This window comes from Phacochoerus africanus, chromosome 15 (assembly GCF_016906955.1).
Source record: "Phacochoerus africanus isolate WHEZ1 chromosome 15, ROS_Pafr_v1, whole genome shotgun sequence".
NCBI classification, from domain to species: Eukaryota; Metazoa; Chordata; class Mammalia; order Artiodactyla; family Suidae; genus Phacochoerus; species Phacochoerus africanus.
The window spans coordinates 28,321,517-28,337,208 of record NC_062558.1 but is presented as its reverse complement, the minus strand read 5'-3'; the positions used below and the strand labels follow the sequence as shown (position 1 = coordinate 28,337,208).

Below are 15,692 nucleotides of genomic sequence, written 5' to 3'. Positions count from 1 at the left end.
CTAATCACTGCCCGCCTGCCATTGCCCACCCGCTGCTCTGCTCCATCCCTAAGTCCCCATGAGGGCCATTTTGTCCCCTCAGTACAGTGTGTGTGTGTGTGGTGAGCCTAAGGGGCTGGCTGGTCTGTCCCTGTTCTGTGACCCTGGCCTAGAGGGTCCTGCTGTCAGCCTGTCAGCAGCCCTCTTGTCCAGGGACAGCCCTGTGCTTAGACACAGACGCGGTGGTCCCACCTTGCACCCTTGGGGGAACGAGGACCCTCATCCCCACTCAGCTTTGGCAGGGCCAGAGGACCACCCCAATCCTCCCTCACCGTGGCGACAGATTCATCTCCTTGGCCACTCGCTGGGACATGGCCACGGCGGCCACTCGGCGGGGCTCTGTGACGCCAATGATGCTGTTGTCACTGGGGGAGGAGAATACGAGATATCACCTGTCTGTCCCGAAGTCACAGAGGTGGCCCCATCAGCAGAGCCGGGACACAAGTACCAGCCAAGGCACCGCAGTGTCACCTAACAACAGCACAAGGGACAGCCCACGGGGAGTACCTGGGAGACACTCCAATAGTCATGCTGCAGAGGAAACCAGGCAGCCGCTAATGGGAACCTGGGTGAACCTGGGCCTACAACTCGGCAGCTGAGCGCGTGCTCCTCCGACCCAGCACATACCAAGGGGACAGGCAGCAGGTTCTGGAGGGGAAAGAACTGGCACAGCAGGCCCAAAGCTGCTCTCCCTAAAAGACCCACTTACAGCATGGCCCCCGGCTGGTGTCTGGGACCCGGATTTCAAGAGGGCTTCCCCACAACTCCCTGAAGGATGAGAGGGGCTCCCTGTGCCTGGATGGTTTGTACCAATGACACAGTTTATGCTGACACTTGACTCCCTCTGGGGAGCCTAGGGTTTGGTAGGTGCCAGGCAGGGGGTGCCTGTGTGACCAGCCCCCAGTAAACACTCGAGGAGCCGAGTCTCCACTGGATGTCCTGGTAGAGGACACTCATAGGTGTTGTCACAACTCAGTGCTGGGGTAGTAAGTATGTTCTGCGTGACTCCCCTGTGTGCCTGGTTCCCCCAGACGTCACCCCATGAGACTTGTCTCTTTGCTGACTGTTTTGCATCCCACCACTGTACACATCACAGCCGTCAGCACAACCACATGCGGGGTCCTGTGAGTCTTCCTTGCAAACTGCTGAACCTAAGGTGGTCTTGGGGACCCTGACACACACGGGTTGAAAGGGCCAACAGGAGGTGACATGCCACCCTCCCCCCAGGGACTGACCTAAGCATTTTACATGAATCCCGTCATTTCTTCTACATAACAACCCCCTATGGTGTAAAGATGACCACACCTCACAGCTGAGGAAACTGAGGCCCAGAGAGGTTAAGCAGCTTGCCCCAAGTCACCCAGCATATAAAGGGCAAAGCCTGAATTAGATCCCCAGGAGCCCTGGCTCCCAACAACTTTGGAGGACCATGTGTCACTGTCACCTGAGGGACCTGCAGGAGACCCTGTGGCCAGCCCCTACCTGCTGTAGCCTGCTTCGTAGAGAAACTGGGGCACCTGGGTGGTCTTCCCACTGCCGGTCTCGCCACACACGATGACGATGGGGTGCTCGGCCACCGCCTCCATGATCACCTGTTCTTCAGCGAGAATCGGGAGCTTCAGCCGTTCTTCCTGTCAGGAGAGAGAAAGTCAGCACTCATGGGATTGGGGGGGTGGGGGTCGTCCCCTGCAGAAGGGCAGAGCTGAGGGGATGAGGGAACTCTGCTCAAAGCAAGACTATGGAGGGTGATGTGGTTCCTTTATACAGGGGACAGCCAAGGGAGAACAGAAGCTGAATAAAGGAAGGAAGCCTTGACGGCTGGGGAGGGGGCCAGAGATATAGGCTGGTCCTTCAGAGCTTCAGACCTAGCGTCCCCGTGACAGCCTGGTGCAGAAAAGCTCCTCTGGGTTGCGGGCACTCTCACCTTCTGCTGGTGGAGGCTCATTTATGGTAAAAGCACTTTGGCAAAAGCCAGGTGCTAATTTTATCAAAATCAAGGATGTGATTCTTAACCCACCATAGAGCAGTGGGTTAAGAATCCAAGTGCAGCAGCTCAGGTTGCTGCAAAGGCACATGTTCAATCCTCGCCCGGCACAGTGGGTTCAAGGATCCAGTGTTGCCACAGCTGTGGCACAGGTCACAGCTGGGGCTCAGATTCAGTCCCTGACCCAGGAACTTTCATATGCTGCAGGTATAGCCATAAAAAATAAATAGATAAATAAAATAAAAAGGATGTGAGATGTGGCAATTCCTCTCCCAGGTACTCACACGCACACACACGCACTCAAGGATTACATACTGAACCCCTGGCCTGCCCTTACTATGTGCAAAGCACACCAGCATGCTAGTTTTTAAAAGTCTGTTCTCTTCTACTTTTACTCCATTCTCTGGTTCTTTTGACTGCTTCTTGTTTTTGATCCTACCCGTGGTGTGTGGACGTTTCTGGACCAGGGATCAATCCTGTGCCACAGCAGTGACAACACTGGATCCTTAACCATTAGGCCACAAGGAAACTCCTTCCATTCTACTGGTTTAAAGGGAAAAAAAAAAAGTGCTGGCTATCTCATGACTCAATAATGGCTCTGACCTCCAGTTTGTAAACACTGCTGCCACCACCCCATTTTTGTACCTCTGCCTATGAGGCGCAAGAAAGTTTAAATCAGCAGTGAAGATGATAGCAAAAAGCTAAAAGAACCCAAGTGCCCAGCCAGAGTGGGATAACTTAAACTGTGCTATATTCACGCCATGGAATAATCTATAGCAGTGAAGAACCCAATGTACACCCTCGGCGACACACATATACACGGATAAATAAATCTCAGGAACATAATGCTGACTGACAAAAAAGCAAAGTACAAGAAAATATACATGATGTGAAGCCAGTTACAAAAATGGACAAACCTAAGAAATAATTAGCTTGGGAATATGCACGTGGAAAAACCACAGAGAAAAGCAGGGAATGAAGCCCAGGGGAAACAGGGACACTGGATGGCAGAGCCCAGGGTCCCTGAATGACTGTGGGGAGCGGAATCCCACACCTCGGCCCAGCAGCAGACAGCCCTGGGCTGACATCACCTACAAAGAAATCTTTTTGGCCTGAAGCCAGTGGCACCCCATAGCTGTGTTAGACCCCTCAGTGCACCCTCATTCTTTATATATAAGACCACAAATGCTCCTATAACAGAAACTGAACTTTGCTAAACTACTCTTTTTTTTTTGTCTTTTTAGGGCCATTCCTGTGGCATAAGAAGGTTCCCAGGCTAGGGGTCAAATCAGAGCTGTAGCCACTGGCCGATGCCACAACCACAGCAACGCAGGATCTGAGCCGCGTATGCGACCCACACCACAGTTCATGGCAATGTCGGATGCTTAACCCACTGAGCAAGGCCAGGGATGGAACCTGCATCCTCAAAATACTAGTCAGATTCCTTTCCACTGAGCCACAACAGGAACTCCTAAACTACATATTCTTACTTGGAACACTGCACTAATATTTTTTATTCCATTCTCATTAAAAAACCATTTTTTAAAAAGGAGTTCCTGTCGTGACTCAGAGATAACATACCCACATTCATGAGGATATGGGTTCAATCCCTGGCCTTACTCAGTGGGTTAAGGATCCCATGTTAAAAAAAAAAAAAAAGGAGTTCCCGTTGTGGTGCAGTGGTTAACGAATCCGACTAGGAACCATGAGGTTGTGGGTTCGGTCCCTGCCCTTGCTCAGTGGGTTAACGATCCGGCATTGCCGTGAGCTGTGGTGTAGGTCGCAGACGCGGCTCGGATCCTGCGTTGCTGTGGCTCTGGCGTAGGCTGGCAGCTGCAGTTCTGATTAGATCCCTAGCCTGGGAATCTCCATATGCCGCGAGAGCGGCCCAAGAAATGGCAAAAAGACAAAAAAAAAAAAAAAAAAAGGATCCCACGTTGCCGTGAGCTATGGCATAGGTCACAGATTCGGCTCAGATCCCACTTTGCTGTGGCTGTGGTGTAGGCCGGCAGCTGTAGCTCTGATTTGACCCCTCGTCTGGGAACTTCCATATGCTGAGGGTGTGGCCCTGAAAATGAAATAAATAAATAAAAAGGAGTTCCCATATGGCTCAGTGGGTTAAGAACCGATTTAACCCCGGGCCCGAGACCTTCCATGTGACATGGGTGTGCAGCCAAAAAAAAAGAAAAAACAAAACTAAACTAAACACAGAAATATATAAACAAAAGAGCGGGTCACACCCCACCCTGTTTCCAGAATTCAACCTGTGGTCTGAAACACCTGCTCTAAGATCCAAGCACCAGCTCCCTTGGGGCCTTGGCTCATACACTTCTCAATGAGGGATGGCCCAGCTGGTCCCTTAGCTCTGGCCCTGGTCGCCTTCCCTGATGAGCCCAGGCACCTCTGCGCTATGCTCTCATGGTACCCGATCTCCCCTCCACGGCTCCTGTCCCCAGCTGTGACGGGGTATGGTCCATCTTGGGCTCCCCTGATGGACTGAAGGCCTCAGATTGTGCCACCTCCTGTGCCGGCCCACAGCACACGCTGGGTGGAAACATGTGGATGGGTGGAACCAGCACCCATGACGGGCCAGGCCCTGTGGCACCAGCGGCCGCCAGGTTTCCCGAGTGCCTTCCATGGGCCACAGGCTTCAAGTCCCTGAGTCTCGTTGTCATGATGACCCAATAAGACCCTCATTTGACCAGAGAAGGAAACTGAGGTGCAGAGGGGTGGACTCCCCCCTCCTCCACATAGATAAGGTACCCCCAGTCTAGAGATGACAAAAAGGAGGTCCAGGAATGAGCGGGAAGGTGGGGGAAGCAGCAGGGCATTCCAGGTCAACAGAGCCCACAGCCCCAGCTCTTTCCTAATGAGCGGATGCTGGACCAGGACCTGCAGTCAGAGGCTGAAGGTGACAGTGACTAGGCGATAAAGGCAGTTGATGCCCACTTCAACAGCCCTGACCATGGGCAGGGCACTTGCTCATCAGCTCTATGACAGCCTCACGAGATGGGAACAGCTATTGCCCTTTTCCAGACGAGAAACTGAGGCACAGAGAGAGGGTGAAGCAGACTACCCGGATCTTGGGATGTCCTCTGGCCACACCCTCAGCCCCTCACCTGGCACCCTAACTCGTATCTCAACATCTGGGTAGCTAACCTGCATTTCGGGGGAGCGGTTCACAGGGATGAAGATGGCAGGCTTCACTGGCGGCCTGGCCAGGGCAGAGGCTGCCACAGGAGGAGCAGATGAAGCAGCTGGGGTTCCGGCTGGATTGCTGGGCACTGGGCTCTGGCCCCCGGCCCCCGGCAAGGTTGGTGGCAGATGTGCTGGGGCCATGCCCTCAGTGGCTTCCACTCGCTTGGCCACTGGGGCCTCCTCTAGTTCGGACTCTGCTGAGGATTCACCTTCCTCCTCTTCAGCCTCCTCTTCAGAATCCTGGTGTCGGCGCTTCCGGCAGGCCCCGCTGAGGCTGCTGATCTTCTGACCCTGGGCTGCTAGCTCGTCGGGCTTCCTGCCGAGAAAGCTGGAAGTAAGACTCTAGCTTGGGTTGCTCTGGGTGGCTGAAGGCTCATCAGAGGCCAGGACTCAAAGGCCATGCCCCTGCCTGCCTCAGGACCTTTGCACCTGCTGTTCATGCTCCCTGCAGGTAACTTCTCCTTCACTTCACACAAGCCTCACAGGAAGACTTTCCCTCTCAAACACCTCTCCCACCTCCCTCTGTCCTCTCCTCCCTGCTTCTTTTCTCTTCAGTGCTTACCAGCACCAGATATATATGTATTCATTTGACCACTGTTTATCTCCCCACTGTGAGAAAGGAGGCATCTTCCCCCAAACTTCCAGAGCTTATGGAGTTCCCGAGCCAGGGATCTGAGCCACATATCCTCCACCTAAGCCACAACTGCAGCAACGTCAGATCCTTAACTTACTGTGCCAGGCTGGGATCGAACCCGAGTCCCAGCCCTCTCAAGATGCTGCCCATCCCATTGTGCTGCAGGGGGAGCTCCTAGAATGTAAGCTGCTTCTTCTTTTTTTCTTTTGTCTTTTTAGGGCCGCACCCTTGGCACATGGAAGTTCCCAGGCTAAGGGTTGAATTGGAGCTGTAGCTGCTGACTTACACCACAGCCACAGCAACACAGGATCCGAGCTACCTCTGCCACCTACACCACAGCTCATGGCAACACCGGATCCTTAACCCACTCAGCAAGGCCAGGGATCAAACCCACGTCCTCATGGATACTAGTAGGGTTCATTAGCCAACAAGCCATGACAGGAACTCCCTAGAATGTAAGCTTTTTAAGGGAAAGGATTTCATTTTTGTGCACTGCTCTACCTAAGGCACAGAGGAGAGCCTGAGATGCAATGTGCATGCAATGAGCAGTTGTCAAGTGCACAGCAACTGCGAAACTTCTGCATCCCATCGGTGTGGCTAAAAAAAACCCACAAAACAAACAAACAAAAAGCGCTGATGGGCTAAATCAAATCCTTGACCACCTGATGGCAATTTCTAGCCTGTCTGTACAAAAGCTGGAAGGACCTGTAATGAAGGACTGGGCATTGCAGGAAATACCGGCATCCCTGGGGTAGAGAACTCTGCTACCCTGTGCCTTGTAGGATATTTAGCAGCACCTGAGGTCTCTGCCCCCGAGACGCATTTTAGTAGGTGGGTCACTGCAAACACATTTTCCCATAACTCCAGAAGACCCCATGACCTGTGTGCCCCTGAGGAGCCCGGCGAGGGGACAGGACTTAGGGCACAGCCAGCCAACTCACTCTTTGGTGCAGTACATGCGGTCCCCGGTGCCCAGCTTGGACGTGGTATAAAAGAGCCTCATCTCCGCTTCTGAAACCTGGACCTCACTCAATTTCTGTAGCATCTCTGCTCGCTGGGGAAGGAAATGAGTGTGTTACACATTCAGCATCACGACTCTCTCTTCAGGAGGGAGATGAGACTCTAAATCAAACTCAAGCATTGCTAACCTCTACAGTTTTGTTTTTTTTTTCTGGTCATACCTGCGGCATATGGATGTCCTTGGGCCAGAGATCGAATCTGAGCCGCAGCTGTGACCTATGCCATAGCTGCTGCAATGCTAGATCCTTAACCCCCTGTGCCACAAAAGGAAGTCCTATTTCATTATTGTTGAAATTACACAGACATTTTAGATGTGCATCCATATATACATTTCATAATCAATGAAAGAAAAAGCAAGGTAGAGAACAGCAGGAAAAGGTACTCACAGGATTTAAACCGGACGTACTCACAGGAAAGCAAATCCTGGAAGGGCTCCAGGGACAGAGCGTCAGAACTGCTAACGGAAAGCCTGTGTGTCCCCTGGTGGACACGGCACTCTAGCAGCCGCCTTGTCAGAAAGACTAACAAGAGGGGCTCTCCTGAAGCCTCTGGTTCAGGGTTTCTCAGTCTCTACACTAGTGCCATTTGGGGCTGGAGAGTTTTTTACTGTTCTGTGCACTGCAACCTGTTTAACAGCATCCCTGGTTGTTAAGCCTGCAAGATGCCAGCAGCATCCCCCAGTGTGTCTGGACACGGCCAAATGGGACAAACTGTCCCAGTTAAGAACCTCAAGAGCAACAGGTGGCTGGTGACCACTGTGCTGGATGCTGCTGACACAGAACTTGTCCCTCATTCCAAAAAGTTCTGACCATCCTACCTCAGAGATCATGTCCAGGGACACAGACCCCCACTGCTCCCCGGTGTGCAGGGCTACGTGCAGACAGCAAGCAAGTACCTGGCTCTTTTTCTCCTTCTGGTCTAAGATTCTCTGCAGCATCTTGCGTTCTTTCTTGGTCAGGGGCTTCTTCTCCTTCTTGGACAGGGGAGGGGCTTTAGTCTTCTTCTTCTTCTTTCCCAGCAGGACAAGTGCATTGCTGGCATCAACTCCTTTCAAAGTGCCCTTATCTGAAAAGACACGCTTGCCTGACCCATGGCCCCAGAGGCCAGGGAGCACAGATGCCCAGGAGCCTCCTCAAGGTTCTGGGCCAATGTCGTTTTCCTCTGGTGAGGGGCCCTCCCCTACTGCACAGGAATGGGGATGCAGGCCCATCACACCTTCACCCCACCTGTCCAACCAGCACCTCCATCCTGGTGTTGCAGTGAGAGGGACAGGGCCCGGCAAAGGAGAAACTGAGCTATAGGAGTGCCTCCCTCATAGTGGGGTCCTGCTTTCAGCCAGTTTGTGAGGGTGGAACTATTTTAACCATAAGGGTATACAGTGGGCTAAATGCTGACTTGTGTCATATCTATTTTTAAATGTCAGAGTTTCTAAGTAAACAAATGAGGGAGTTCCCTGGCGGTCTAGTGGTTAGGACCCAGAGCTTCTACCACTGTGGCCTGGGTACGATCCCTAGTCTGAGAACTGAGGTTCCACATCAAGCTGCTGCACACTGCTGCCAAAAAAAAAAAAAAAACAGGAAGAACAAAAAGTACACGATCAACACAAAAATCCAACTCTTTCTCTTTTTTTGTTTTTAGGGCCACACCCTCAGCATACGGAGGTTCCCAGGTTAGGGGTCAAATCAGAGCTACAGCCCCTGGCCTACGCCACCACCCAGCAACTCAGGATCCAAGCCGCATCTGCACTAACCTACACCACAGCTCATGGCAACGCTGGATCCGTAACCCACTGAGCAAGGCCAGGGATTGAATGCACAACCTCATGGTTACTAGTCAGATTTGTTTCTGCTGTGCTATGATGGGAACTCCCAGCACTCTCTCTTTTTATGGCCACATCCACGGCATATGCAAGTTTTCAGGCCAGGGCTGAATCTGAGCCATAGCTGCAGCAACACCAGACCCTTTACCCCATTGCACCAGGCTGGGGATCGAACCCACACCTTGGCAGTGACCAGAGCTGCTGTAGTCAGACTCTATTTAACCCACTGCACCACAGCAGAAACTCCAAAATTTCAGCTCTCTGATTAATCTTTAGCTCAAGACTACTGCTGTACCTTGGGGAAGAGGGGCCTGGGGAAGCACCTACTTCTGCCTGACACCCAACGCTAGAGTCCTCGTAGGGGCAGTGTCTGTCTTTTATTAAAAAGCTCAGGCTGTGTATGTCTTTATGATAGTACTGAGTGTGGGAGAAGTTGTGTGCTTTTCACTAAGAATGAGACATTTTTAAGCTATTCAAGCTATGCTTTCTGTAGTTCTCAAACAGAATTAAAAGTAGAAGAGGGAGTTCCCGTTGTGGCTCAGCAGTAACAAACTCGATTAGTATCCATGAGGTGGCAGGTTCAATCCCTGGTCAGTGGATCGAGGATCCTGCGTTGCTGTGGCTATGGTGTAGCCTGGCAGCTGCAGCTCCAATCCAACCCCTAGCCTGGGGTGCTGCCCTAAAAAGACCCAAAAAAAAAAAAAATCGCATGCAGCATTTTCCAAAGGCTCCAAATCATGTGACATGATTCTACTTGACCACTAAAAGAACGTGTGCTCATATATATAAACCACACTAACAAAAGCACTTTGGGGTCTTCAAATTTTTGTTTTTTGTATTTTTTGCACCTGAAACACAGAGAAATTCCTGAACCAAGGACTGAACCAGTACCACAGCAGTGACATTGCCAAATCCTTAATCACTAAGCTACCATGGAACTCTGGATGGTTCACAAAAAAAATTTTTTCCCTTCTTTTGGCTACCCCAAAGCATATGGAGTTTCTGGGCCAGGGATGTGATAACACCAGATCCCTTTTTTTTTTGTCTTTTCTGTCCTTTTAGGGTCGCACCCACTGCATATGGAGATTCCCAGCCTAGGGGTCAAATCAGAGCTGTAGTTGCTGGCCCACACCACAGCCACAACAATGCCGGATCCTCAGCCCACTGAGCAAGGCCAGGTATCGAACCCGAAATCTCACCAGAACTCCACACCAGATCCTTTAACCCACTGTGCAGGGCCAGGGGTCGAACCTGCGCCCCAGTATTGCAGAGATGCCGTGGATTCCTTAAAAAAAAAAAAAAAGGAATTCCCATCGTGGTGCAGCAGAAACAAATCTGACTAGGAACCATGAGATTGTGGATTCGATCCCTGGCCTCACTCAGTGGGTTAAGGATCTGGCGTTGCTATGACTGTGGCGTATAGGCCAGCAGCTACAGCTCCAATTAGACCCCTAGCCTGGGAACCTCCACACATGCTGCAGTTGCAGTACTTAAAAAAGAAAAAAAAAGAGAGAGATGCTGTGGATTCCATTGCACCACAGTGGGAACTCCTCAATTTTTAAGAATGTAAAAGTAGGAATTCCTGTCCTGGCTCAGTGGAAACAAATCTGACTAGCATCCTTGAGGACACAAGTTCGATTCCTGGCCTCACTCAGTGGGTCAAGGATCCAGTGCTGCCGTGAGCCGTGGTGTAGGTCACAGATGTGGCTCGGATCTGGTGTTGTTGTGACTATGGCATAGGCTGGTAGCTACAGCTCCAATTGGACCCCTAGCCTGGGAACCTCCATATGCCGCTGGTGTGGCCCTTAAAAAAAGAGAGAACGTAAAAGCGTCCCTATGGTAAAAACTTTGAGAACCACTGTGTTATAGGGAACAAAGGGGGGGGGGAGTGCTAAAAATAAAAATGAAGGTGATGATACTGGATCAGCGGTTGGGGAAAAGTTCTTTTTTTTTTTTCTTTTCTTTTCTTTCTGGGACAGCACTTTCGGCATATGGAAGTTCCCAGGCTAGGGGCTGAATCAGAGCTGCAGCTGCTGGCCTAGCCACAGCCACAGCCACAGCAACAAGGGATCCGAGCCACCTCTGTGATCCAACCCATAGCTCATGGCAACACCGGCTCTTTAACCCACTGAGCCAGGGATGGAACCTACATCCTCATGGATACCAGTCAGGTTCTTAACCTGCTGAGCCACAACAGGAACTCTGGGAAAAGCTCTCTGAAGAAGGCAACCTGCTTTATGTTCTTATAAGATCCTCTGACCCCTGAGAAAGGTGGGAATAAACGGAAATCTCTGATTCTGGGGTGAGAAACAACTTCCCCCAAATCATTGGGTCTAAGAGACCTCAGGCCCCTCTGCTTTAACCCAACTGTTAGCCCAGGGGACTTCTGCCCTCCTAGAGGGGCCGGCTCAAGTCCTGAGCCATTAAAGCCATTTACAATGGATGACACCCATTACAGGACACGCCCCATCTCCAAGGCCTGTCTTTCCTTTTCAAAGCACTCTCGTTTCAGTCACAAACATATTCTCCCAAAACACCAACTATGAGGGCAGGGAGGACAGCTGGTACTGTTGGACCCATTTGACAGCTGAGAAGATGGAGGCATACAGATGCCAGGTGATTTGCTTCAACTCTCAGCCAATCCCTGCAACTTCCACAGAGGAGGGGATTCAGACTCCAGATTCCCACCCTGACCATCTCTTCTGTAACCTGACTGCCTTCCAGGTCCAGGGAGCGTGGGGAAGAGAAGGCTGATGAATGGGTGGAGGGAAGCAGGCTTCTCCCTTGGCAGCACCAGCTCCCCTTCCCTTGTCTCTAGAATCTAGGCTCACTCCTCCCTAACTTCAGCCTGGACCTCAGGAACCCTATATAAGCAGCTGGATGAGTCCAAATTTGGGATGTGCTCAGTTTCAGGGGCCTGCAAGACAGTTCCCCCCAACTTTCCCCGGAAAGCAGCTCCATCAATGTCATCCAATGGCCTCCCCCGTGTTACATCCAGTGGTCCTCCTCTCCCTCCTGGACCCCACAGCAACATTTGACACAGACTGTGGATCCTCTTCACGGTCCCACACCTTCCCAGTGCTCTGCCCCCACCTCATAGGCAGAACTCATTGCACGAGTAAGGCAATCCAGTCTTTAGACTTCATACACAGATGATTCCAAACTGCTACCTCCCCTGAACTTGCCTCCCTCAAAGCATGCAAGTCAGCAGCTGCCTGTCTACCCTTCTACTTGGATATCTAATAGCACCCCCCACCAACTACTCATATGCAAAACTAACCTGTAGGTCTCCCAGCAAGCTGCCCAGCCCTATCTTCTCCAGCCACTGGATCAGACACCTGGGGGTCATTTCTGACATCTCCTTTGTTCTTGTGCACAGTCAGCCAGCAACCCCTATCAGCTCTATCTTCCAAATACATCCTGCATCCAACCATCTCTTACTGCTGCCTCCCTGGTCCAAGCATCAACTCCCACCCTAGTGAATGAACTCAGCAGCTTCCTAACAAGTTGCCCTGATTCTTTGCTCTCTACTGCTTTTCGTCAACAAGCAGCCAAAGTGATGCTGTTAAAAAACGGGCCCATATCATGTCCCTCCTCTGCTCTAAACCCTCCCATGGTCACAGTCCTTGCACGACCCACCAGGCCCTACATGATCCTGCCCCCATTTTAAATTTCATCTCCACTCAGCTATTCTGGCTGCCTTCAGGTCTTAAGCAAGGATTCCATGCTTTTTCAATGGGGCCTTCCCAATCCAACCTATGAAACACTGCAACCCGCCCCCAAACATCTCTTCTGCTTCACCTCTTTAGCATTTTATCTGCATAACATTCTATATTCTTTGGGTTTATCTCTTCTTGTCTCCTCCCAGACGCATCTAAACTCTGCATGGCAGGGATTTTTTCCCTTATCTCCTCTTCTGCTACCTTCGTAGAACACAATAATCGTTTCTAATAAAAACGAGGGGTCTGAGCAGAAATGTAAGGCAGCCCTGGAGCTAAGCACACAGCTATGGCTTGAAAAATAAAAACTGAAGGATCGCTGGTAGGGAGGTTATAATCAAAACCATCAAGATAGATGGAATTACCTTATTTTCTTGCCCAAATTCCCCATGTTGCAGTCCTAGGGTTGGACCACTGGAAAGAAGCTCCAGGTATTGTTCCAAATTCAGTTATTCCTCTCTTCCCTTGGGTCATCTGAGTTGGGGTGTGGGGTGCGTCTCTCTGGTCCCCCCGCGTCCGAGTCTCGGAGGCAGGGCATAGTCCTGGAGCCCTTTGGCCGCCACTGGCCAGCCCTGGCCGGGAGGCCCCGGTTGGTCCCGCCTCCGAAACCCAGCCCCCATCTGGGGACTACTTACCCTCCAGTTCCAGTCGCACGGGGGGCGGCTCGGGAGGGCCTTTGGAAGGGCCAGGGGCCGCCTGCTGGCGCCCCTTGATGTTATACCTCCGGCGCAGCTTCCCCATGATGCCAGATCCTGCTCAGCTCCCGACGGCTGCGAAACCCGCTCACTCCAAAGCCCAACCCACGTGAGCCCCTTTCAAGGGTTCAGAACAGAAAACTTCCGGGCTGCGCTCTCGCGAGATCTGGGTCTAGATGGGTCCCTGCTGGGTTGGGCTGGAGGCGGGGCCACGTTGAAAGGCGGGGCTGGTCGGAGGAGGGTGGGGCCAAGTTAAAGGAGCGGCAAGGGCCTAAGGGTGCCACAGAGGCTTTAGTGGAGAATAGCCTGGGCTGATTAAACTGAGGCCTCTGTGGGGCCCTTAGACCCCCGGAAGTGTGAGTCTCTAAATCTGAATTATGTACTAATATTAATTTAGCTACTTGGGAATGGGAGTGTTTTATCACCTTTAAAAATATAACCCTTGGAGTTCCCGTCTGGCTCTGCAGTTAGCAAACCTGACTGGCATCCATGACGACATGGGTTCCATCCCTGGCCTTGCTCAGTTGGCTGAGGATCGGGGGTTGCCGTGAGCTGTGGTGTAGGTCGCAGACAGAGCTCAGATCTGGCGTTGCTGTGGCGTAGACCGGTGGCTACAGGTCCAATTGGACCCCTAGCCTGGGAACCTCCATATATGCCGCAGGTGCGGCTCTAAAAAGACAAAAAGACCAAAAAAATAAAATAAAATAACCCTTAATACAATCTTCTTCCTTCTCTTTTTGCTTATCTGCATTTTCTTTTTTTTTTTTAAATAATTTTTTTTATTTTCCCACTGTACAGCAAGAGGGTCAGGTTATCCTTAGATGTATACATTACAATTACATTTTTTCCCCCACCCTTTCTTCTGTTGCAACATGATGCATTTTCTGATATTCTGAAGGAAACATTAGTTGTATAGTAAAAAGGCACTAAATATTAAGTGACAGAATAACTAAAAAAAGAAGGCATCTATTAGATAACTTTGAATTCTCATTACCACATCACATTGTCTGTAGTGCACTTGGAAATAATGTATTTTCAGAATCCTATAATTATCTTGTGAACAAGAATGGTTATGTTGTGTCTCCTTTCTTTCCGTTAAGGGCAAACATTTAAATCGTCTCACAAAAAAAGTGAAGGCACTAGGAGTTATCTCAGAATTTTGGAAAGGATAGTTATTTTTTATTTTATTTATTTATTTTTGCTTTTTAGGGCTGCACCCATGGCATATGGAGGTTCCCAGGCTAGGGGTCAAATCCGAGCTATAGCTACCGGCTTATACCACAGCCACAGCCATGCCAGATTTGAGCCATGTCTGCAACCTATACTACAGCTCACGGCCATGTCAGATCCTTAACCCACTGAGCAAGGCCAGGGATCGAACCTTCATCCTCATGGATGTTAGTCAGATTCGTTAACTGCTGAGCCATGATGGGAACTCCAAGGATAGTTATTTTAAAAAGTTATTTAGGGAGTTCCTGTCGTGGCGCAGTGGTTAACGAATCCGACTAGGAACCATGAGGTTGCGGGTTCGGTCCCTGCCCTTGCTCAGTGGGTTAAGGATCCGGCATTGCCGTGAGCTGTGGTGTAGGTCGCAGACGCGGCTCAGATCCCGCGTTGCTGTGGCCCTGGCATAGGCTGGCAGCTACAGCTCCGATTGGACCCCTAGCCTGGGAACCTCCATATGCTGAGGTATCGGCTCTAGAAATGGCAAAAAGACCAAAAAAAAAAAAAAAAGTTATTTAAAGTTACTGCCTCAGGAAAAACACGTGAATAATCCAGAGCAAGATCTGGCTGCAGGAGTTCCCACTTTGGCTCAGTGGGTTAAGAATCCAACCTAGTGTCTGTGAGGATGCAGGTTTGATCCCCCGCCTTTCTCAATGGGTTAAGGATCCCGCATTGCCACAAACTCTGGTGTAGGTCGCATATGTGGCTTGGATCCAGCATTGCTGTGGCTGTGGCATAGGCCCGCAGTTGCAGCTCCAGTTGGACCCCTAATCTGAGACCTTTCATATGCCACAGGTACAGCCTTAAAAAGAAAAAAAGAAAAAAAAATCTGGCTGTAGAATAGGTAAGCAATGAATAGTTGTTGAGTTGTCACTGCAGCAGTTCCTGGCCGGGGAACTTTCTGGGGTGTGACAAATAATAAATGTTGAATATAAGAACGAACAAATGAATGAAGAGTGTGATTAATTTGGATAAGCACCTGTCTTTCCTTGAAAAACAAAAACAAACCCTGGAGTTCCCATTATGGCTCAGTGAAAACTAATCTGACTAGGAAACATGAGGTTGCAGGTTCCATCCCTGGCCTCGCTCAGTGGGTTAAGGATCTGGCGTTGCCATGAGCTGTGACATAGTTCAGCAGCTGTAGCTCAGATTCGCCCCCTAGCCTGGGAAACTCCATATGCCATGGGTGCAGCCCTAAAAAAAGCAAAAACAAACAAACACACAGGTGGTACATGAGAGGATGTAGATAGTATATGAACATACTTTCAATTAAAAAGGATTGGGAGAGGCAGAAGTTGTAATGAACTTACCAAACCTGTGTTTTCAAGGATTTTATTGCTTAGGAGGATAGTGATCCACA

The 15,692-nt window shown here is 50.6% G+C and overlaps 1 protein-coding gene across 3 annotated transcripts in view; it reads right to left on the bottom strand.

The window, feature by feature from the left end:
- The window catches only part of DHX37 (DEAH-box helicase 37), a 35,619-nt gene extending 22,361 nt beyond the window's left edge, over nt 1–13,258 (bottom strand). For all 3 annotated transcript variants that reach the window (XM_047760284.1, XM_047760285.1, XM_047760286.1), the window contains exons 1-6: nt 13,049–13,258; nt 7,771–7,940; nt 6,797–6,909; nt 5,183–5,537; nt 1,522–1,670; nt 312–404 (exon numbers count right to left, since the gene is read on the bottom strand). In XM_047760284.1, the coding sequence (XP_047616240.1) occupies nt 312–404; nt 1,522–1,670; nt 5,183–5,537; nt 6,797–6,909; nt 7,771–7,940; nt 13,049–13,154 (986 nt within the window). In that variant the 5' untranslated portion in view covers nt 13,155–13,258. The remainder of the gene's footprint in view (nt 1–311; nt 405–1,521; nt 1,671–5,182; nt 5,538–6,796; nt 6,910–7,770; nt 7,941–13,048) is intronic.
- Nucleotides 13,259–15,692: the final 2,434 nt, after the last annotated feature.